This window comes from Asterias amurensis, chromosome 15 (genome assembly GCF_032118995.1).
Source record: "Asterias amurensis chromosome 15, ASM3211899v1".
In the NCBI taxonomy this organism is placed as follows: domain Eukaryota; kingdom Metazoa; phylum Echinodermata; class Asteroidea; order Forcipulatida; family Asteriidae; genus Asterias; species Asterias amurensis.
The window spans coordinates 9,416,236-9,441,739 of NC_092662.1; the positions used below are offsets into that span (position 1 = coordinate 9,416,236).

At 39.0% G+C, this 25,504-nt stretch overlaps 1 protein-coding gene across 2 annotated transcripts in view; it reads left to right on the plus strand.

Annotated features, from left to right (window-relative positions):
• LOC139948328 (complement C2-like) overlaps positions 1 to 25,504 on the plus strand; it is a 90,261-nt gene that overhangs the window by 51,714 nt on the left and 13,043 nt on the right. For both annotated transcript variants that reach the window (XM_071946460.1, XM_071946459.1), the window contains 8 exons: positions 1,991 to 2,170; positions 2,562 to 2,744; positions 3,128 to 3,354; positions 4,117 to 4,261; positions 4,836 to 4,958; positions 13,998 to 14,219; positions 14,963 to 15,096; positions 17,942 to 18,044. In XM_071946460.1, coding sequence (XP_071802561.1) covers positions 1,991 to 2,170; positions 2,562 to 2,744; positions 3,128 to 3,354; positions 4,117 to 4,261; positions 4,836 to 4,958; positions 13,998 to 14,219; positions 14,963 to 15,096; positions 17,942 to 18,044 — 1,317 coding nt within the window. The remainder of the gene's footprint in view (positions 1 to 1,990; positions 2,171 to 2,561; positions 2,745 to 3,127; positions 3,355 to 4,116; positions 4,262 to 4,835; positions 4,959 to 13,997; positions 14,220 to 14,962; positions 15,097 to 17,941; positions 18,045 to 25,504) is intronic.

Genomic DNA, 25,504 nt, shown 5'->3' on the forward strand with positions numbered 1-25,504 from the left:
ATATACATAAAATAACAAACCTGTGAAAATTTTAGCTCAATCGGTCGTCGAAGTTGCGAGATAACAGGGTCATTCCGTGTCAAATCAACCAGTTTTCAGAAAAGTTCCCAGGTGACCCTCTCAGATTTTGATGAAACATCATCAGAATGATTGGATGTGGCTCAAATGAACACATACTAAAAAGCTAAGTCATATTCCATGTCGTTTTCTAGATATGACCCATTGAAATTTGGTCAAGGCGGCCATTTTGTGCTCGCGCGAGACGCAAAAGGTGATTTTTGTGATAATTTCCGACTTTGAAAGCTCATAATTTAGTTATTGTACCAGGTAGAGAGCTCAAATTTGGTATACCATCTTACTTCTTGCCAAATTTCATGAATCTGCACTCAATTAAAAATGTATCTCCTTTAATTTTCTAGTTATGGTCACCTAAAGTAAGTAGGCACTTTAATCAGCCGAAAGTGTTTTTTGTGATAATTGGGGTCACCCTGTGGCCACATGAGGGGTCAAATGAATCCTATATTCCCTAGGTATTATCTATGGGTGCATGTCTTTACCCATAAGCAATTATAAGCTCACCAATGCATTAATTTAGAAATAGCATGGGCCCAAAGTTGGTTCCCACCCAGAAAAAGGTCAAAAGGACCCCGCCCGTCTTGACCCCCGTTTACCCCGCGATCAATTAAAACATTTTTTGAAATTGACACCAGTTAAACATATGTATTATATCTACTTATACACCAATTTTCAGTTTTGGCACTCAACTCCTTCATGGTGTGGTGGCAATTTGAATATTATATGCTTGATTAGATGCTTGATTTCGAGACCTCACATTTTGAGGTCTTAAATCAAATTCATAAAAAATAACTTCTTTCTCGAAAACTATGTTACTTCAGAGGGAGACATTTCTCACGGTGTTTTATACTATCAGCAGCTCCCCATTACTCGTTACCAAGTAAGGTTTTATGCTAGTAATTATTTTGAGTAATTACCTTTAACCATTTTGTGAGTAATTTTGATTTATATCAATATAAGCCACAAGGGAAACTGACTGGGTAAATTTTAAACTAATTTTGGGGGTTGAACAAAGAATTGACCGAGTGGGATTCGAAACAACAACGACCTCCGGATTAACGTGCCGGCGCTCTACCAACTGAGCTATCTAGCCCTAATTTGATTTATTTCATACATTCATGTAACACCCATTTTGGACAAATTAATTCTCTCCTTGTGCTCCTTAATCCCCTGCACAAACATGCCAGATGAGCCAGCTTGGTCTTGACGTTTCGAACAGTATACTCTGCTTGTCTTCAGGAGAGTAGAGTACTTCAAGCAGCGTATGCTGTTTGAAACATCAAGACCAAATCGGCTCTTTTCAGAGCCAACACTCACTCAAAAGATAGTTACACATGGTCACCCCAAGCTTACTTTATAGTTCCTTCTTATATCTCCACACCATGCAAAGCTTCAAACAGTGCATAGTCAGCTACCACTTTCACACACGTATTCTTTAAGTTGCATCAAATGAAGGAAAACATACCTTCTCCTTTCATGTGTACTTTGTTTTGGACCATGAAATATGATAAAAACAGAAACTATGATGATTCCCATTACGTTGATGACTGAATTTCAATTTGTCATGGTTAGGATCAATTCCTTTTTATACTTGTAAATTGTTCCTCTCCTCAACACACTCTCTTACCGGTATATAACAATTCTTACAAACATTTTAATGGATTCCATGTTTCCTTGATGTTTGCTTCTTTTTGCAGAAATTCAGTTTTATATAAATCTTTTTTTTTTTCCTTTTTGTTTTTTTAAATAAGGTGTTGCACTCTCAAATAGTAATTTTTTTTTCACTTGGACATCCTCAGGCCATGTGTTTCTTTATTGTTCTGTTTATAGTGTTTTATTTTTTAAAGATATCCTTAATAAATAACATATGAAAATAATAATAATAATATTTTTTTTTTTTACAATATCTTTTCAGAGATTTTATGCCCTCATCCCGGTAGAATTCAATATGGAGAGTCAAACTTCGAATCAAGGAGTATAGGAGGTTCTGTGTCATTCTTCTGCAACTCAGGATACAAGCTAAGAGGCTCACCTGTCAGACATTGTCTAGCTGGTGGTAAATGGAGCGGAAAGCTCACAACATGTGATCATGAAAGTAAGTTTTTCAGGAAATCAAAACACTACAAGTTGAATTGGACTCAACAGTCAGCCCAAGTAGTAAGAACTTGTTGAAACAGACTTTTCTTGAACTGCTAAAAGGTTGTTAAGTAAGAAAAACACCTCAGCTAGTGTGCACTTCCTTCTGATGAGAGAATAAACCCGACTTGCACTTTTTCCCAAACTGAAATAGGAAATTGAAAACGTTGTAGGCTTATGCTGATAGTGAAATTCCTTCTGCATAGATTATATGTAGCACATACATAAAGGTGGGCAAGACATATCTCCACAAAGTCTGAGATTTTTAAGTTTAATAAAAAAGCTCATTGAGAGTGCAGCATATAAAATGTATACAACCAGAACCTGTTATGTGGTATGTCTACTGGCAGGTTTTTACTGTCCAAATCCCGGAGTACCGATTGGAGGGTATATAGAAAACCAAGACACACCACCTTTCCAGAGAGGAGGAGTGGTGAGGTATGCATGTTACCAAAACCGAGCTTTGGTTGGTTCTGCAGAACGATACTGTAATACGTCTACAAGTTGGTCAGGAGAGGAACCGGAGTGTCGAGGTAGGCATTGGTACAAGTACATGTGCAGTAAACACACTACAATTACTGCCAGCACATTATTCACCTAACTCACATATGATTCAATACTTGGCACAGCATTAAGCACACAGGACACATATAAAGTGCTCCCCAATAGCAACCAATGTCAATTTGTTTTGTTTCGGCCATTAAGCATGTTAAGCGGGCTTTTACCAAGTTTATTTCTGGCCCAATTTCAAAGAGTTGTTTATGATGAAATGTCACAGATGGTGCATGCGATATGGTATTTTTGGTATTCTGGTGAGCATACTTTGATTGTTGTTAAGTAGCTCTACAAAGCTGGCCCTGATCTTTTATACTAGATGATACTTGTCCTTAAATGAGTTGTTTTATTTTGTTTACAGGTCAATTTGACTTTGATGAAATTAGTGACGTTGCAGAAAGGATGGGTTATGTTGCTGAGAGTCTTGCCATTGAAACTTCTGAAGCTGCAAGTGTATCTAAAGGAAGAACCTTAGATCAAACATATAGTGGAGGATACGACATCTATTTTGCTTTTGATGCATCTCGTAGCATTGCTAAGGCTCACTTTGAAAAGGCTCTTGATTTGGCTAAGTTACTTGTTAAAAAGGTAAACTTTGCATGATTACCAACAATGGACCATTAACTCTACATTGAGAGACATTATACATATTACATGTAGCAGTCCTTTAGACTAGTTTTCAGTCCCACCTAAGTTTTCAGGTGGGGAAGGGAGTGTGTTCAACAGTTCTCCTTGTAAATGGTGTTTGGAGCTTTGCATGGTGTGAAGAATAAAAGTAACTATAAGTATCAACATAAATAGTAGACTTGCTGGTACAACCATGTGTAAAATCTCTTTTGAGGGAGTGTTGACTATATTTGAAGTTACTCTTGTTCTCCTTTTTGTAAAATGCTCAACTACATATATGCATCATATCTTACACATGTGTCCTACAAGTATTAAGAACTATGCATCTTTATTTTATGTATGTGGGAAATGGGCATCCCATACCCAAATTGTTGCTGCCCAGTGTTTAGTGTTCTACAAGCCTCTTTAACATCCTTATAGATATCTTATATGACACCCCTGTATGACACCCCGGCAACTAAAGGTGCGTTTGATTAGCTTCCCAGGGTTGACCCCAGTCTACCCCGTTTCTTTCGAATAGCTTTGACTTCATTCCAAAGTTTCAAAACTACAAGAGATTGTTTTATGAATTGCACACAAAAGCGTTTTATGAACCATTGAGGAAGGAAGAAACTGACATATATTGAAAAAAGTGCAGGGGGGGGGGGGATCCCTTGACCAATAACTTTTACAGATGAGGCTGGACAGTTTATTCAACGATTCAAGATTCTATATTCTTTATAGATTGGTGTAAGTAATGCCCGCTATGCAGCCAGTGCATATGCAACAAGTACGGTACACTCACTTCTCATTTCCGATGCCCAAGATTCAGAAGAAGCCGTTCTAGCTCGGATTGACAGTCTTGCTGATGCACGTGATGGTAATATAGGTAAATCTTGAATTGGCTTTTATGCAATTTATGTATCAAACTACATGTACTACAAACTAAGCAATAACAATAGAGCGATTGCGCTCTAATGTGATCACGTGACCTGAGATGGGTATATAAAAATACAGCTTCACAGTTAAGACATGGGAAGACTTGTACCGATAAACCATAATCGTCTGTATTTTTCGATTTTTTTTTTTTAACTTGAAACGAAGTCCATTTTATAGAGTTGAATATTGTGACATTGATTTACATCACATTTCTGATTGAAAAATCCAGTACTCCACTACAATAGAGGTTTCCTTTGAGAGTCCGGTTAGAATTACCAAGGTTTGAGTGAGCTTTTTGTTTTGCTTAATTGTTGATTATGCTTCTGCTTTTGTTTTACATCTTTCAGAGACATCAAAAGTGGGAAGAATAATCTGACAAATCTACTTTTCTTTCAGCTTTTTTTTTAACCGAGACAAACATGGCTAATCCTCATTGCCTGAAAACACACATGTGACACAAAAATGTATGTTTATAACAACACGCACATTCAATATCCAATAAAGTTATCCTATTTTGTCAACAGGGACAGGAACTGCAACCGGCAAAGCACTTCAATACATCCACACTGACATGATTCCTTTGTCTGAGAAGTACAATAGCGGTAACCGTCTCAATGCTAAAAGAGCTCTCTTTCTCTTCTCGGATGGTATGTTTTAACCAGCCACAATATTTAATAGTATTTGGGTTTTTTTATGGTTGTTTTTCTACCCTAACATTGATGTAGATTTAACATTGATGTAGATTTAGCACTGTATACTTAGTACTTTCCCGAGTCCTTTGAATTTGTACCTCGTTTAAGGATCATTCAAAATTGTCAAACCTTTAGAGGCACTGGTAATTACTCAAAATAGCTTTTAGTATAAAGACTTAATTGGTATATGAGCAATAGAGAGCTGTTGATAGTATAAGACATAATGAGAAACGGCTGTCTCTGAAGTAATGTAGTTTTTGAGAAAGAAGTAATTTCTCACTAAAGTATTTGAATTGAATTCGAGACCACAGCTAAGGTCTCCAATTCAAGGCATCTGAAAGCACACAACTTGTGCGATAAGGGTGTTGTTTCTTCCATTATTCTCTCACAACTTCGACGACCAATTGAGTCAAACTTTTCACAGGTTTGTAAATTTACGCATATGTTGGTTAACATGACAGTTAACAATAATGCCAGTGCCTTTAAGCTAATACTTTAATGTTAAGACCCTTCCCCAAAGTAGTAGGTGCTTATCAATCTGTTATTTCCATGGTACCCAAAAGTTCAAACATGATGTCATCAGGTGTAAACAAACTTTGAATATTAAATAAATGCTTTATGCATGAGCCCAATATGAACTTGTCTACCCATTCAAACCAAAAGTTGATATCTCAAGAACAATGTATCATTCAATCAATTTTTAATTTGCACAGAGATGACGAATTTTGATCTGTATTTCTGGTCAAAACTGGATATTAAAGCATCTGTTAAGGTTGACCCACATTGACAACACAAAGAACTGATACAGTTTTTTGTATACCTTTACTGATTTACGCATTATGCAAAATGGATGCTTTAAACATCTTTATGACCATGCAATGTCGTCTTTATGCTTGGTTAGTACACTTGTCATAAATAAACCCCTTTAACATCAGTCAAATTTGAGTATTGGTGTCCGCTAACAAAGACACATTTCCAATCTCACAAAACCTCTTCAAACTTTTAGACACAGAGTAAGATCTGTCAAACTTAAAGGGACACACCGGCCGAATTGGGCTATTTGGGCTACAAAATAGACTAAGAAATGTATTCAACGGGTTTCCAGGAATGAAGAAGAACAGTCCTTAAAAAAAATCATCAAATTTGGCCGTTTTTGAGCATTTTAAAACAAAAACGAAGGTCGCGTAATTGTTCTTACCAAAAAGTGGTACAAACAATCACGTGACCTTCCGGGCTAGTTTTACTTCCAGCCGTCTAAAAGTAACTTACCAAACCAAATTTAAATCTTTTTTTTACAAAATTATTAACGAGTAATTGTCGAAAAAGATCATGTATTCAAATTATCGCTACAACATGTAAATAATGGTGAAAAATCTAACGTAAGATTCGCATTCAAATAGTCCGTGTAACGGAAGCTTGTTATATGGCCCCACAGCGTGGAGCAATCGGAACGTAAGCCTCGGGGCATATCACGTACCGCACATGCCGTGTCTCGTGGGGGGCTGGAGGTGTAATCCCGGGCACTATGAACTCCCAGCTTGCGGGTCTCGCGGTGAGCTTGGGAGGGGTTGGGAGCCAGACATCAGAGTACATGTTTGTCATCGTGGGTTTGTCAGTCGGTACACCTCGTGTCAAATCCGTTATTTCTTATGATCGCAACGTTCCAATATTATACTCTGGTTTGTTTCATGGCTCCTAATTTCTTTTTGCTAGGAGTTTTCAGGAAACAATAAAAAAAGATGACGATGTCAAAACGTAGGAATACCGCATTTTGTTATATTAACAGTGTTATTGTGTGAGTAGCTTAAAAAATGTTTTATGAAGAAGAAAAAAAGGATTAAAAAAACCGGAGCCCCGATCGAAAAAAGAACAGGTGAAAAATAATTTTGTATAAAAGGTTGAAAAAAATATGTGTTATTTTTGAGATTGTTGAGGTATTATTTGGTTACGTTCCAAGCTACGCAGCTACTCAGCTACGCTTACGTTCCTTCAAGTTACGCTATAATATAAAAAGGTACGTTTTTCAAGCCCGAGTCAAGCTACGCTTACGTTCCATATGCAGCTACGTTTACGTTCCAAGATATCCAGCTACGCTTATACCTTCCAAAATATGACGTTCCAAGCTACGCTTACATTCCAAGTTTTGCTTACGTTCCTTCTCAAGTTACGCTATATATACAAAAGGTAGGCTTACGTTTCAAGATTTGCAGCTACGCTTATATTTCAAAATACATTCTCACAAGGACGCTTTTGAATCCCTCACGATTCCCGCCCCCCATCCCCCCCCCCCCGAGATTCTAGGATGTTTCACTGTGAATAACAGGGCCCCTCAGTTTCATCTGTTTTTAGCAGAAAATACTGCTCACAAAATTTCTTTACTATTCAAAAAATTAGTCGGCCACCAGCCACAAGTTCACCAGGAAGTTGGTGCCAGGAATGCTTTATTTACTTGTCACTGTCCCATCATATTCTGGGTTAGTTTTTTGTGTTCTTCGTGACGATCTTTGGATGTACGTCGAAGCACGACTACCTCCATCGTCGAAGGATTTGCCTGATCCGTATATGCTGGTTGTTTATACTTAATGGATAAACTGGATCATTATGCTGCGTCGTAGTAAAACGTTGCTATAAAAAAAGCACCAGTCTACTTGCAATATTATGATTGTGCGACGATGCCACGAAGACTTGACAGTTGCAACGGCTGGAAACACGTTTACGCTGGCCTTTTACCGCTTTTTTTTTTTTTTTTAATCATTTTTCGCTAATTACGTGACATTTTGATGATTTCTTTTACAGCAACCATCTATAAAAACATTATTTATGATTCTACAGCCCTAAACTGCATACACGGTGAGCCGGTGTGTCCCTGTAATGGCACTGCTGTGGTGATTTCATCCTAAAATCAAGCTTATTGTTGATGACTCACAATAGGGTTTAATGCGTAACGCAGTAAACCGATTTAACACCAGGAAATATGCATAATTATAGTCAGGTTGCACAGTCGGGGCTTTAAGCGACTGGGATTGTCAGGGCGCATTCAGACGTGGTTCCATTGTTCTTTTCAACCAACCAAAGCAATGCATTTGGGGAAAGGGTGCTTGTCTTTCTGGGAACCGTCATTGAATATTCTGCCACCGAGGAGTTAAGATAGATTGTATAGTTTCGCAAAATTCGGTACCTTTTTGGCAACTCGCTGGAAGTGGGAACCGCATTGAAGAAATCCAAGTGATACCTGATGAGGAGGGCGAAGATGGGCGGCTACAGAGTGGTGAAGCCGATGGCTTACTAGCTGGGCCAATCGGGTGAGTCGCTACATTTTCAGACCTAATGCTGGGGCAAGTACAGCCCCAACAGTAATGCTAGTAGGTAACACGAGTACCGTGAATACGGAAAGGTTTCAAACATCTAGTATGTATAAAGGGCCAATAATTGCGAACATCCCACAGATTAATAGTCAGGATATTTCACGGCCTTTACACGTAACTCGGGGTATAACGGGCCAACATTCTCAAAGCAAGAGTACAGGTACACAAGGACAAGAAAGGGCGGACAATCATAATTTTTCTGGCAGCTTGCCGTTTAATATGAAAGTTAGTCAGAGCTTGTGTCAGTCAGGCCAATCAGGAATAAGTAAGCCTAGTAGTTTAGTGTACAACTTGGCAAACTCTAGTCAATATTCAGGGTATTCCATACATAACACGGATGGGGCATGTAGTAGGTTAGGAGGGACATCATCTTCAATAGAACTGGGTGGTGCCCAACTTTCAAATGCAGGGTGCAAAATAAGTACAGTAGGGAGCAGTAGCATGAGGGGGTCCATTGATTGCACAGCGGGCTCTTGAAGCATACCGATGGCGGATAACATGCAGCATACGAATTAACCATCAACTCCCTTTAATCCATTGATATCGGTTTGTAGCGAATTGGGCGAGGGCCTACCGCTAACCTTAAAATTTTAAGATTATTCATAGCGAGTTTGTGGATTTTGCTGTGATCTTATAAAGAAGAGTGACCCTATAGTAGTACAAATAGCCTACCGCTAACCTTAAAATTTTTAAGATTATTCATAGCGAGTTTGGGGATTTCGCTGTGATCTTATAAAGCAGAGTGACCCTATAGTAGTACAAATAGCGGTCAAGACACAATAATTCTTGCTGGCTGTAAACGAGGGGGGTTTTATAATATGGAAAGATAATAAACACAGGCGTCCAATTACATACATACATGGACCTCTGCATTTTTTTGACTTATGTAGCAGTGTATTTGCGAGCTCATCTCCATAGAACACATAGAATTATTGAAATATTGTCAGATCGGACGCACAGGGAGCAGCAGCTCGTCCAATAAGGGGGGATGGCGCACTTTTAGAATGAGGCAGCAATTAACACCAGTTAGATCATGGGCATAATTGACGATGAATTATGGGCATTGCACGTCACAGCACCATGTGTTAATCAAGCTCTAGAACAAAGTGTACATAAAGAATAGAAGGGCAATACCAAGTTTCATTATGACCTTTCGGAATGATTGATCATTATTAGGCACTAAATGGCCAGCTTCCATAAATCAAGGGGTAGCCTATTGCATAATATTAAAATTAAAGACCTTTGCACCTTCTTCCATTGGTACATACGTATCTGGTATTTCATATGTTTAATGAATAGGGTATAGATGGCCTTAGCTTTCGATCCCAACCGGACCTAGTTCAGAGGCATAAAACAAGTACAAACAAATACATATCCATTCATAGAAAAAGAGAGGGGAAATGGATTAAATGAAGAAAGAAGCGGGAAAGAAAGAAGCGGGAAAATAACAGCCAATCAAAGTTTCTATTTCAGAAACAATTGGTGGCTATGAACCAATACGAGTAGAGTGGCGAGGACAAAGGAGGTTTCATATGAAAGGATGGATTACTGGACCATAAAAGTGGTAAATGCATTGTTCGTTAACAATGCAGGGAAACATGAAAGGGTAGAATTAGAGAACAAGTTGCATCATGATGCAATTAACAATGGTCAATTAATAGAGAAAAGCAAGATCAAAGGTACGATGGTATTAAAAATAGGTATGAGGGACCTGTGGAAAAAAGAAGGGGGGTTACTTACATGAGATAGTTATAGTAACAAATATATAGGACAACTTAAAAGCAAAAAAAAAAATAATAATAATTTATACTTGAGTTACAGAATATAAACAACATTAAAGTTTTCGAGCAGAAGTGAAGTGGGGGTAACGGGAAGTTATTTAACACCAGTGTTTATGTTTAGTCCAAAGGGCTTGACTGTCTTGAGTTGGTGGATCCAGTGTGATTCTCTATGCTTGCAGTTATATTTCATATGTTCATAAATTTCACAATTGGGAGGATCCCAAGGGTAGTTTCATTGTTTCTAAGATGAAAGAGGATTGTAGACGCTTTGACCCTCGGCAAGATTCAAGATGTTCCATTACATTTCCAGTGCTGAGCAGTCTGGTTAGTATTTTCCGCCAGTCTGCAAAATATTGAATTATTCGGTTGGGTCCTTTCTTGAAGGAAAGTTCGGGACAGAGTAGACATAGGGTAAAGAGAGCCTAAAGGTAATTAGGAACATCCTACCCAACACACGGTTAATTTGGTCAGACATTTTGTTAAGGGTGAAGTATCAAGGTAAAGTTAAAGGAGGGCAGAAAAACGCTGCACTTGGGATTTAAATATGTATGCAAAGAAGATACTTCGGGAGATGCAAAACGCACCTGTTATAAAACACCCCCATCTCATTAACCCTTCCCGGAAGGTGCGTACTGGCAAGACATGATTCATTTGGTTCCATCAAAATTTATCAGACGGGTTGACACTCGGAGAAAGTTTTGTAAAAAAAAAAGAAAAAAAAATAAATAAAAAAAAATAAAAAAAAAGGGGGGGGGGGGGGTGTTTGGGCAAATTTTTATATAAAAATTTGCTTTGGCGGTAAGTTTAGGTTGTTCCTATAAACAAGAAGCTAATAGGCATTGTAGCCTGTGAGGAAGTGGTAAATTCATTTATGTGAATTGATATGGACAAATATGGTGGTAATAAAATGATGTGATTGTATATAAAGAAGTAGATTAATTTGGTACCTTCTTGGCAACTCGCTGGAAGTGGGAACCTCATTGACCCGGAGTTTTCTCCAGTCAATGAGTGCATTTATAATTATAATAATTGTAATTAGTCTGGTACCTTCTTTGGCAAATCGCCGAGAAGTGGGAACCTTTGCGGATTGGAAATTTACCGTTCGCAAAGTGAGGGATTGGGACCCTTTGCGAATTGGTCGCAAAGTGTATTATAATGGGAACTGGTATACTTCTTTATGAGTGTGGATATCACTGGATGGAATTAAATAAAGGGAAATCCCTTATATAATTATGAATGGGCGTTTTACCACCGAATTCAGAGTACGGAATAAATTAACTCTTGGCAGAGTTCACTACAACAACAAATCCTTGTGTCTGTGTATATTTATCAGGTGGTAATTGCAGGATATGTTTGGGGTTCGGGAGGAACAAATCAAAAGTATGGGGAGATGGAAGTCTGGGGCACTTGAATCCTACATTAGGCCAGACTTAATGAATTTAATTGTCTAAAAGGGGGTAGCTTGTAGCAAGGTCATCAATAAGCAGTGTAGACAACCGCTTCTTTAATTAGCATATTGCTGTTCAAGATAAATAATCATTTACAAGATTGGTGAATATTGAGTTGGTTGTTAACAAATTGTGTACAACATTTTCAACTACATACAAGACTTTGACAAGATAAAATATTGGTCAGAACAGATTACCCAGGCTGTTTTTCTTTGAATTTGTTTTTATACAGATGTTTATCGGGGACAGTATCATTCGCCACAGCAGCGGCACAGTGGTGGTACAGTGACATGGGAAGGCGTGTCTGGGGCACGCCTGGACGGCTGGGACTAGGCTCAGGAGATACGGCAAAAGGCGAGGTCCCGACGACAATAGTGTTACATCTAAGGACCAAAGATATCTTGAAGGAAAATTCGGGACAGATAAGACATAGGGTAAAAGGGAGCCTAAAGATGTTCATCAATCCGATGCAAGAACGTGGGTACCGGGACAGTATCATTCGCCACAGCAGTGGCACGGTGGAGGTACAGTGACATGGAAAGGCGTGTCTGGGGCACGCCTGGACGGCTGGGACTAGGCTCAGGAGATTCCTGGCAAAAGGCGAGGTCCCGACGACAATAGTGTTACATATAAGGACCAAAGATATCGTGAAGGAAAATTCGGGACAGATAAGACATAGGGTAACAGGGAGCCTAAAGATGTTCATCAATCCGAAGCAAGAACGTGGGTACCGGGACAGTATCATTCGCCACAGCAGCGGCACAGTGGTGGTACAGTGACATGGAAAGGCGTGTCTGGGGCACGCCTGGACGGCTGGTACTAGGCTCAGGAGATACCTGGCAAAAGGCGAGGTCCCGACGACAATAGTGTTATATCTAGGGACCAAAGATATCTTGAAGGAAAATTCGGGACAGAGTAGACATAGGGTAAAGAGAGCCTAAAGGTAATTAGGAACATCCTACCCAACACACGGTTAATTTGGTCAGACATTTTGTTAAGGGCGAAGTATCAAGGTAAAGTTAAAGGAGGGCAGAAAAACGCTGCACTTGGGATTTAAATAGGTATGCAAAGAAGATACTTCGGGAGATGCAAAACGCACATGTTATAAAACACCCCCATCTCATTAACCCTTCTCGGAAGGTGCGTACTGGCAAGACATGATTCATTTGGTTCCATCAAAATTTATCAGACGGGTTGAGGTTCTCCACTTCACACTCGGAGAAAGTTTTGTAAAAAAAAAAAAAAAAAAAAAAAAAAAAGGGGGGGGGGGTGTTTGGGCAAATTTTTAGATCAAAATTTGCTTTGGCGGTAAGTTTAGGTTGTTCCTATACACAAGAAGCTAATAGACATTGTAGCCTGTGAGGAAGTGGTAAATTAATTTATGTGAATTGATATGGATAAATATGGTGGTAATAAAATGATGTGATTGTATATAAAGAAGTAGATTAATTTGGTACCTTCTTGGCAACTCGCTGGAAGTGGGAACCTCATTGACCCGGAGTTTTCTCCAGTCAATGAGTGCATTTATAATTATAATAATTGTAATTAGTCTGGTACCTTCTTTGGCAAATCGCCGAGAAGTGGGAACCTTTGCGGATTGGAAATTTACCGTTCGCAAAGTGAGAAATTGGGACCCTTTGCGAATTGGTCGCAAAGTGTATTATAATGGGAACTGGTATACTTCTTTATGAGTGTGGATATCACTGGATGGAATTAAATAAAGGGAAATCCCTTATACTATTATGAATTGGCGTTTTACCACGGAATTCAGAGTACGGAATAAATTAACTCTTGGCAGAGTTCACTACAACAACAAATCCTTGTGTCTGTGTATATTTATCAGGTGGTAAACTGTATATATTATGAACTTATTATTGATAATACCCATTTGACCTAAGTCTTCCAGTTGAAAAAAAATGTTTAGGTTAACAAATATTTAGTGTTTGAAATGTTTACAGCTTTTTGAGGATCTTAGTTATAAGAATTTGATTCATTAAGCTCTCACCATTCACAACCATAATGGGCACTTATAAGTTTGACAAAAGTATGACTTGTTTTAAAATGTTAAAGAGTTACTGTCATTGATTTCCATCATTTTGGCAGGACTTGTAGAGAAGGAAGTGCTTGTGAACACTACTCATGCCATTCTGTTGGTAATTGGAAAATAACAGAAACCTCTATTGGTATACAATTTCATTCAGAGAACTTGTTAACTTACATCATTCTCTTTTGCTTCAAGTTCTTGCAACTACTGTTAATGAATGTGATTGTGACCGGCTTTGTTAGATTTTGATGTCTCTTTTTAACTGAGCCAGCAGATTTGTGGTACTTTGTAAACCATTTGAAATATACTATGAGGTATTTTGGCATATTGATTAATACTTTCTATGGATATTTCAGGTCACACTAACATGGGAGCAAGTGAGGCTATTCCTAAACATCAAGCTATGATACTTCGAGAAGATTACGAAGTTCAAATCCACTGCATTGGAGTGACATATAAAGTAGACAAATCCGAGCTACAAGACATAGCATCAAAGCCACTCAGTGAACACTTGTTTCTAATTGCAGACTACAACGAGCTCAAACTGCTAGTCCAGACTATAACAGAGCAAAAACTTGGTAGGTTATCTAGTGCCACCTAAACTGACACATTTCACCGTAGAACTTCTGCAGAATAAAATGGTTTTTTTTAATGGCCAAACTAGTATTGAATTTAAAGTGATTTTGAGTAGTGGGAAGTTATAGAGGCGAATCACTTTCCATTATGAAAATGGTAAACAGGGGCAGACCAAATAAAGTGACTCAACACAGAAGACTCAAAACAGAAGAGCCGAGTATATATATTTTAAATTATTCATAATGTCCAACTCTTTTATATTACACCGCGTTGTGACAATTATGTTCTTAAACAGAAGAACAGGTAGACACACATGTGATTATAGCCTTTTGACCAATAGCTTAAAGACACTGGACACCTTTGGTAATTGTCAAAGACCAGTCTTCTCACTTGTAACTCAACAGATGCATTTAAATAACAAACCTGTGAAAATTTGAACTCAATTGGTCGTTGAAGTTGCGAGATAATAATGGAAGAAACACCCTTGTCACACAAGTTGTGTGATTCAGATGCTCGATTTCGAGACCTCAGCCGAGGTCTCAGATCCAATTCAAATATTTCAGTGAGAAATTATTTATTTCTCAAAAACTACTTTACTTCCGAGGGAGCCATTCCTCACATGGTTATTTACTTTCAACAGCTCTCCATTGCTCGTTACCAAGTACATTTTTATGCTAACAATTATTTTGTGTATTACCAATAGTGTCTAATGCCTTAAAACTGTCTGAATATTGATTAATTACAGATTATTCTGAATGTGGTTATAATGGCGGTCCAAGAAACGCAGTACGATCCAAGGCAAGAATATCAGGGGGAGATAATGCACCATTATTTAAATGGCCCTGGCAAGTTGCCATCTACACAGGAAAAGGCGATCAGGTACATTCTAACTTAGAGCCCAGAAACTGGATATCTTACAATAACAAGAAAGGTCCAGCCACAGTTGTTTAAAGTTCTCCATAAGAAGTGGCCTTTTAGTTCATTAAACCAACATCAGTGACAAGACTAGATACAAATTATAACTTCCTGACTATGGCATGTAAAGCACTCAATAACTAGACATGATTGCATTTGTGCACAAATACGTAGCTGTTTCGTTAATAAAATTGTCAAATTTCTCAACGAATTCAAATTTTGCTTGTATTTAAAGCAATTTGACCAATCCAGTCTATTTAAAAAAATAATTTGATTATACAATATTCAGTTTGCAATTCATGACTTAAAGGGGCTAAAATAAAATAAATTCATAACAAATCATGTGTTGATTCAATATATGACGGCATTCCACAATTAAAAAAAAAATGGCAATATCTAAAAACCTACAAAGTTTAAACACGATCCCATCTTTACTTTGAGAGTTATACGACTTCAAAAAGTGCACCTTTAATGTCACGTCACGTGACCCACGAATGACATATTAATCTGAAACTTCCCACATATGATAACTGCGGGACAGTAAACGTGTGTGTAAATTTTGAAGTGATTACACAAAACTTCACCACACACATCTTCAAAAAGTCCATTTTAAAGAGTTTTCAACCTGCCAGTAGAGGGCGCTATTGTGACGTCAACAATTTTATTTTTTTAACTGCCCACCCTTGCCAGCACTAACATCATTATAAGCAAGTTAATAACTTTTGCCACTTTTGAATTGCAAGGCACTTCTGGTGTTGACCGGAAGTAGAGGTCATGTGAGGTCACGCACATGAATTTTATCCCTACCCAATCCCTCAAACAGAAACCTACGGTCTCTTGTGGCTGATTTGATACGAATTTTCAAACATAGGTTTTCCTGGTCAATTTCAACAAAAATCCATTCATTTTAACTCCTGGCTCATTCACTTTCTTTTTAAAAATGAATGCACTTTGAATCAGCATTCAAGAGTCAAAAAGAGTTATTCAATTTCAACAGTTAAGCATTCACTGGTCAAATAAAATCGTTCAATTTCATCAGCAGCAAGAGCTGGTCAACCATTCAATTTCATTAATGGGCAAACATTTTCCAAATGTTTGCTTTCAAATTCAAATTCTATGTTATGTGCTTATACTCATTCGTTGCTGCCTATAATAAAGGCAGATACTTTCAGGGAAAACTCATTTCTACACTGGTTTGACGTTTAAGCCCAACGGTTTTGAATGTAAAATGGCTGCCCGTGGTCGGTACAGAGCAAGATAACAATGAGATTAATTTGTTTTCAAATTTAATAACGACCCCTTATTATTTTAAGCTTTTGTTTCCTTAAAATAATTAAGCAGAACAAAGACAACAAGCAACATAAATACCAGTGCAACAAAATCTCATGGCTAAAGCAAAAGGTTCTCATTTCTAAGTTATCGGACACAGGCTTTAACTTTAAGGGTAACAAAGCAAAAGGAACAGTTATAAAAAAAAAGATTAAAAAAAACCATTATTTAAATATACGGTAAGGTGCATGGAAACACCTCTTAACAAAGGACAACTTATGTGTTAGTAAAGGAGCTTAAATTTCCAGTTTACTCATAAAGCCATAACTCATCTTTAATTTGAATGCAAAGAAGTTGAAATTTGTTGCACATTAATGAAAAAGAAAACTCAAACTAGCAGCAAAATCATTTTTGCTTCGGTGAGTCCTAATTTGAATGCATCAATTGTAAATAGGTAGTAGAAATTCAACTTAAGAATGGTCAAAGTGTAGTCTTGAATTACTATAAATGAAACAGAATGACTGAAGCGAATCTGAACGCGAAAAATGCAATGGTGTGTGCACGAAAACCAGTGCATTAAGAGCTAAAAAGAAACACTAGTTTGAGAGGATTAGGGGAAAATGTGTGAATTTGAATGCATGTTTAATAATGAAATTGAATGAATTTTTGCTGAAATTTGCCAGGAAAACCTATATTTAAAATAGTGTTTTTTTAAGATGACATCACGTGCCAGGTGATGACGTCATAATGACATCCTTGTTTTGTGATTATCATTGCACAATTGCCTTTCATCACTGAAAGTTTCATTGCTTTTTAGGAACCATGCAAAAGGCCGCGAAGAACAACTTGTACATTCTTTCAATGACTTCCTGTGTTCTGACAGACAAATTATAAAAAATTGTTTTTAAAACTTTAACGAAAATAAGAGCTGTTTCGCTGTGCTGCGCTACAAAACAGCTAATAACACCGATAGCCTGGCACAAAGGAAAATGGGATCTTTCTTTAATACTCTGATTGTAGCGCAATTAGCACGCAAAGGGGAGGGGGTGGGGAGTGGGGAGGTGGTCTTTATGAAAACTGCTGACGGAAGCTTCTTCTGATGTTAAAGGCACTGGACAGATGTTTGGTAATTGTCAAAGACCAGTAGTCTCACTTGGTTTATCCTCACATACATGAAGACATGAATTTACAAATCTGTGAAAATGTGGGCTCATTTGGTCATCAAAGTTGCAAGAATATAATTAAAGAAAAACACACTTGTTGCACAATTTTTTAAAGCTTTTTCAGATGGTTTTTGAAGTCCAGTTCTGGTGACAAAGCCAACATAATGTGGTATGAACATAATGTGACAATAGAAATGGTTGTTATGATTGATTGAGCCTCAATGAGCTCTGTAAATTATATGCAGTAAAATGTGAGATGCTTTGAAAACACTGGAACAGTGTTACCTGTAGGCTTACTTATGTATCAATCCTAATTATGCATACTGCCAATTGTGAAAATGTTTTCTGAGTAATTTATATTTGTTTTTATATTACAGAAAAAATTCTTCTGCGGTGGCACCATCATTGCTCCAAATTGGGTTCTTACTGCAGCTCATTGCCTGGAAGGCAAGCCTTGGGATAGCATAAGGGTGTATACAGGTAGATAAAAAGACCATTGGCTGTACTGGTCAATTTTGACCCCATTTGAATGGCTCTGTATCACTGTGACTGCAGGGTTCTCTATTTGAATTGCTCTGTATCACTGTGACTGCATGGTTCTCTATTTGAATTGCTCTGTATCACTGTGACTGCAGGGTTCTCTATTTGAATTGCTCTGTATCACTGTGACTGCATGGTTCTGTATTTGAATTGATCTGTATCACTGTGGCGGCAGGGTTCTCTACTTGAATTGTTCTGTATCACTGTGACTGCAGGGTTCTCTACTTGAATTGCTCTGTATCACTGTGACTGCAGGGTTCTCTATTTGAATTGCTCTGTATCACTGTGACTGCATGGTTCTCTATTTGAATTGCTCTGTATCACTGTGACTGAGGGTTCTGTATTTGAATTGCTCTGTATCACTGTGACTGCAGGGTCCTGTATTTTAATTGCTCTGTATCACTCTGACTGCATGGTTCTCTATTTGAATTGCTCTGTATCACTGTGACTGCAGGGTTCTCCGATTTGAATTGCTCTGTATCACTGTGACTGCAGGGTTCTCTATTTGAATTGTTCTGTATCACTGTGACTGCAGGGTTCTCTATTTGAATTGCTCTGTTTCACTGTGACTGCAGGGTTCTCTATTTGAATTGCTCTGTATCACTGTGACTGCAGGGTTCTCTATTTGAATTGCTCTGTATCACTGTGACTGCAGGGTTCTCTATTTGAATTGCTCTGTATCACTGTGACTGCAGGGTTCTCTATTTGAATTGCTCTGTATCACTGTGACTGCAGGGTTCTCTATTTGAATTGCTCTGTATCACTGTGACTGCATGGTTCTCTATTTGAATTGCTCTGTATCACTGTGACTGCAGGGTTCTCTATTTGAATTGCTCTGTATCACTGTGACTGCATGGTTCTGTATTTGAATTGATCTGTATCACTGTGGCGGCAGGGTTCTCTACTTGAATTGTTCTGTATCACTGTGACTGCAGGGTTCTCTACTTGAATTGCTCTGTATCACTGTGACTGCAGGGTTCTCTATTTGAATTGCTCTGTATCACTGTGACTGCATGGTTCTCTATTTGAATTGCTCTGTATCACTGTGACTGAGGATTCTGTATTTGAATTGCTCTGTATCACTGTGACTGCAGGGTCCTGTATTTTAATTGCTCTGTATCACTCTGACTGCATGGTTCTCTATTTGAATTGCTCTGTATCACTGTGACTGCAGGGTTCTCCGATTTGAATTGCTCTGTATCACTGTGACTGCAGGGTTCTCTACTTGAATTGCTCTGTATCACTGTGACTGCAGGGTTCTCTATTTGAATTGCTCTGTATCACTGTGACTGCATGGTTCTCTATTTGAATTGCTCTGTATCACTGTGACTGAGGGTTCTGTATTTGAATTGCTCTGTATCACTGTGACTGCAGGGTCCTCTATTTGAATTGCTCTGTATCACTGTGACTGCATGGTTCTGTATTTGAATTGCTCTGTATCACTGTGACTGCAGGGTTCTCTATTTGAATTGCTCTGTATCACTGTGACTGCATGGTTCTCTATTTGAATTGCTCTGTATCACTGTGACTGCAGGGTTCTCTATTTGAATTGCTCTGTATCACTGTGACTGCATGGTTCTGTATTTGAATTGATCTGTATCACTGTGGCGGCAGGGTTCTCTACTTGAATTGTTCTGTATCACTGTGACTGCAGGGTTCTCTACTTGAATTGCTCTGTATCACTGTGACTGCAGGGTTCTCTATTTGAATTGCTCTGTATCACTGTGACTGCATGGTTCTCTATTTGAATTGCTCTGTATCACTGTGACTGAGGGTTCTGTATTTGAATTGCTCTGTATCACTGTGACTGCAGGGTCCTGTATTTTAATTGCTCTGTATCACTCTGACTGCATGGTTCTCTATTTGAATTGCTCTGTATCACTGTGACTGCAGGGTTCTCCGATTTGAATTGCTCTGTATCACTGTGACTGCAGGGTTCTCTATTTGAATTGTTCTGTATCACTGTGACTGCAGGGTTCTCTATTTGAATTGCTCTGTTTCACTGTGACTGCAGGGTTCTCTATTTGAATTGCTCTGTATCACTGTGACTGCAGGGTTCTCTATTTGAATTGCTCTGTATCACTGTGACTGCAGGGTTCTCTATTTGAATTGCTCTGTATCACTGTGACTGCAGGGTTCTCTATTTGAATTGCTCTGTATCACTGTGACTGCATGGTTCTCTATTTGAATTGCTCTGTATCACTGTGACTGCAGGGTTCTCTATTTGAATTGCTCTGTGTCACTGTGACTGCATGGTTCTGTATTTGAATTGATCTGTATCACTGTGACGGCAGGGTTCTCTACTTGAATTGTTCTGTATCACTGTGACTGCAGGGTTCTCTACTTGAATTGCTCTGTATCACTGTGACTGCAGGGTTCTCTATTTGAATTGCTCTGTATCACTGTGACTGCATGGTTCTCTATTTGAATTGCTCTGTATCACTGTGACTGAGGGTTCTGTATTTGAATTGCTCTGTATCACTGTGACTGCAGGGTCCTGTATTTTAATTGCTCTGTATCACTCTGACTGCAGGGTTCTCTATTTGAATTGCTCTGTATCACTGTGACTGCAGGGTCCTGTATTTTAATTGCTCTGTATCACTCTGACTGCATGGTTCTCTATTTGAATTGCTCTGTATCACTGTGACTGCAGGGTTCTCCATTTGAATTGCTCTGTATCACTGTGACTGCAGGGTTCTCTACTTGAATTGCTCTGTATCACTGTGACTGCAGGGTTCTCTATTTGAATTGCTCTGTATCACTGTGACTGCATGGTTCTCTATTTGATTTGCTCTGTATCACTGTGACTGCAGGGTTCTCTATTTGAATTGCTCTGTATCACTGTGACTGCATGGTTCTCTATTTGAATTGCTCTGTATCACTGTGACTGCAGGGTTCTGTATTTGAATTGCTCTGTATCACTGTGACTGCATGGTTCTCTGTTTGAATTGCTCTGTTTCACTGTGACTGCAGGGTTCTCTATTTGAATTGCTCTGTATCACTGTGACTGCATGGTTCTCTATTTGAATTGCTCTGTATCACTGTGAATGCAGGGTTCTCTAATTGAATTGGTCTGTATCACTGTGACTGCAGGGTTCTGTATTTGAATTGCTTTGTATCACTGTGACTGCAGGGTTATGTATTTGACTTGCTCTGTATCACTGTGACTGCATGGTTCTGTATTTAAATTGCTCTGTATCACTGTGACTGCATGGTTCTCTATTTGAATTGCTCTGTATCACTGTGACTGCAGGGTTCTCCATTTGAATTGCTCTGTATCACTGTGACTGCAGGGTTCTCTATTTGAATTGCTCTGTATCACTGTGACTGCAGGGTTCTCTATTTGAATTGCTCTGTATCACTGTGACTGCAGGGTTCTCTATTTGAATTGCTCTGTATCACTGTGACTGCATGGTTCTCTATTTGAATTGCTCTGTATCACTGTGACTGCAGGGTTCTCTATTTGAATTGCTCTGTGTCACTGTGACTGCATGGTTCTGTATTTGAATTGATCTGTATCACTGTGACGGCAGGGTTCTCTACTTGAATTGTTCTGTATCACTGTGACTGCAGGGTTCTCTACTTGAATTGCTCTGTATCACTGTGACTGCAGGGTTCTCTATTTGAATTGCTCTGTATCACTGTGACTGCATGGTTCTCTATTTGAATTGCTCTGTATCACTGTGACTGAGGGTTCTGTATTTGAATTGCTCTGTATCACTGTGACTGCAGGGTCCTGTATTTTAATTGCTCTGTATCACTCTGACTGCAGGGTTCTCTATTTGAATTGCTCTGTATCACTCTGACTGCAGGGTCCTGTATTTTAATTGCTCTGTATCACTCTGACTGCATGGTTCTCTATTTGAATTGCTCTGTATCACTGTGACTGCAGGGTTCTCCATTTGAATTGCTCTGTATCACTGTGACTGCAGGGTTCTCTATTTGAATTGCTCTGTATCACTGTGACTGAGGGTTCTGTATTTGAATTGCTCTGTATCACTGTGACTGCAGGGTCCTGTATTTTAATTGCTCTGTATCACTCTGACTGCATGGTTCTCTATTTGAATTGCTCTGTATCACTGTGACTGCAGGGTTCTCCGATTTGAATTGCTCTGTATCACTGTGACTGCAGGGTTCTCTATTTGAATTGTTCTGTATCACTGTGACTGCAGGGTTCTCTATTTGAATTGCTCTGTTTCACTGTGACTGCAGGGTTCTCTATTTGAATTGCTCTGTATCACTGTGACTGCAGGGTTCTCTATTTGAATTGCTCTGTATCACTGTGACTGCAGGGTTCTCTATTTGAATTGCTCTGTATCACTGTGACTGCAGGGTTCTCTATTTGAATTGCTCTGTATCACTGTGACTGCATGGTTCTCTATTTGAATTGCTCTGTATCACTGTGACTGCAGGGTTCTCTATTTGAATTGCTCTGTGTCACTGTGACTGCATGGTTCTGTATTTGAATTGATCTGTATCACTGTGACGGCAGGGTTCTCTACTTGAATTGTTCTGTATCACTGTGACTGCAGGGTTCTCTACTTGAATTGCTCTGTATCACTGTGACTGCAGGGTTCTCTATTTGAATTGCTCTGTATCACTGTGACTGCATGGTTCTCTATTTGAATTGCTCTGTATCACTGTGACTGAGGGTTCTGTATTTGAATTGCTCTGTATCACTGTGACTGCAGGGTCCTGTATTTTAATTGCTCTGTATCACTCTGACTGCAGGGTTCTCTATTTGAATTGCTCTGTATCACTGTGACTGCAGGGTCCTGTATTTTAATTGCTCTGTATCACTCTGACTGCATGGTTCTCTATTTGAATTGCTCTGTATCACTGTGACTGCAGGGTTCTCCATTTGAATTGCTCTGTATCACTGTGACTGCAGGGTTCTCTACTTGAATTGCTCTGTATCACTGTGACTGCAGGGTTCTCTATTTGAATTGCTCTGTATCACTGTGACTGCATGGTTCTCTATTTGATTTGCTCTGTATCACTGTGACTGCAGGGTTCTCTATTTGAATTGCTCTGTATCACTGTGACTGCATGGTTCTCTATTTGAATTGCTCTGTATCACTGTGACTGCAGGGTTCTGTATTTGAATTGCTCTGTATCACTGTGACTGCATGGTTCTCTGTTTGAATTGCTCTGTTTCACTGTGACTGCAGGGTTCTCTATTTGAATTGCTCTGTATCACTGTGACTGCTAGGTTCTCTATTTGAATTGCTCTGTATCACTGTGAATGCAGGGTTCTCTAATTGAATTGGTCTGTATCACTGTGACTGCAGGGTTCTGTATTTGAATTGCTTTGTATCACTGTGACTGCAGGGTTATGTATTTGACTTGCTCTGTATCACTGTGACTGCATGGTTCTGTATTTAAATTGCTCTGTATCACTGTGACTGCATGGTTCTCTATTTGAATTGCTCTGTATCACTGTGACTGCAGGGTTCTCCATTTGAATTGCTCTGTATCACTGTGACTGCAGGGTTCTCTATTTGAATTGCTCTGTATCACTGTGACTGCAGGGTTCTCTATTTGAATTGCTCTGTATCACTGTGACTGCAGGGTTCTCTATTTGAATTGCTCTGTATCACTGTGACTGCATGGTTCTCTATTTGAATTGCTCTGTATCACTGTGACTGCAGGGTTCTCTATTTGAATTGCTCTGTGTCACTGTGACTGCATGGTTCTGTATTTGAATTGATCTGTATCACTGTGACGGCAGGGTTCTCTACTTGAATTGTTCTGTATCACTGTGACTGCAGGGTTCTCTACTTGAATTGCTCTGTATCACTGTGACTGCAGGGTTCTCTATTTGAATTGCTCTGTATCACTGTGACTGCATGGTTCTCTATTTGAATTGCTCTGTATCACTGTGACTGAGGGTTCTGTATTTGAATTGCTCTGTATCACTGTGACTGCAGGGTCCTGTATTTTAATTGCTCTGTATCACTCTGACTGCAGGGTTCTCTATTTGAATTGCTCTGTATCACTCTGACTGCAGGGTCCTGTATTTTAATTGCTCTGTATCACTCTGACTGCATGGTTCTCTATTTGAATTGCTCTGTATCACTGTGACTGCAGGGTTCTCCATTTGAATTGCTCTGTATCACTGTGACTGCAGGGTTCTCTACTTGAATTGCTCTGTATCACTGTGACTGCAGGGTTCTCTATTTGAATTGCTCTGTATCACTGTGACTGCATGGTTCTCTATTTGATTTGCTCTGTATCACTGTGACTGCAGGGTTCTCTATTTGAATTGCTCTGTATCACTGTGACTGCATGGTTCTCTATTTGAATTGCTCTGTATCACTGTGACTGCAGGGTTCTGTATTTGAATTGCTCTGTATCACTGTGACTGCATGGTTCTCTGTTTGAATTGCTCTGTTTCACTGTGACTGCAGGGTTCTCTATTTGAATTGCTTTGTATCACTGTGACTGCATGGTTCTCTATTTGAATTGCTCTGTATCACTGTGAATGCAGGGTTCTCTAATTGAATTGGTCTGTATCACTGTGACTGCAGGGTTCTATATTTGAATTGCTTTGTATCACTGTGACTGCAGGGTTATGTATTTGACTTGCTCTGTATCACTGTGACTGCATGGTTCTGTATTTAAATTGCTCTGTATCACTGTGACTGCATGGTTCTCTATTTGAATTGCTCTGTATCACTGTGACTGCAGGGTTCTCCATTTGAATTGCTCTGTATCACTGTGACTGCAGGGTTCTCTACTTGAATTGCTCTGTATCACTGTGACTGCAGGGTTCTCTATTTGAATTGCTCTGTATCACTGTGACTGCAGGGTTCTGTATTTAAATTGCTTTGTATCACTGTGACTACAGGGTTATGTATTTGAATTGCTCTGTATCACTGTGACTGCATGGTTCTCTATTTAAATTGCTGTGTATCACTGTGACTGCATGGTTCTCTATTTCAATTGCTCTGTATCACTGTGACTGCAGGGTTCTCTATTTGAATTGCTCTGTATCACTGTGACTGCAGGGTTCTCTATTTGAATTGCTCTGTATCACTGTGACTGCAGGGTTCTCTATTTGAATTGCTCTGTATCACTGTGACTGCAGGGTTCTCTATTTGAATTGCTCTGTATCACTGTGACTGCAGGGTTCTCTATTTGATTTGCTCTGTATCACTGTGACTGCATGGTTCTCTATTTGAATTGGTCTGTATCACTGTGACTGCATGGTTCTCTATTTGAATTGCTCTGTATCACTCTGACTGCATGGTTCTCTATTTGAATTGCTCTGTATCACTGTGACTGCAGGGTTCTGTATTTAAATTGCTCTGTATCACTGTGACTGCATGGTTCTCTACTTGAACTGCTCTGTATCACTGTGACTGCATGGTTCTCTATTTGAATTGCTCTGTATCACT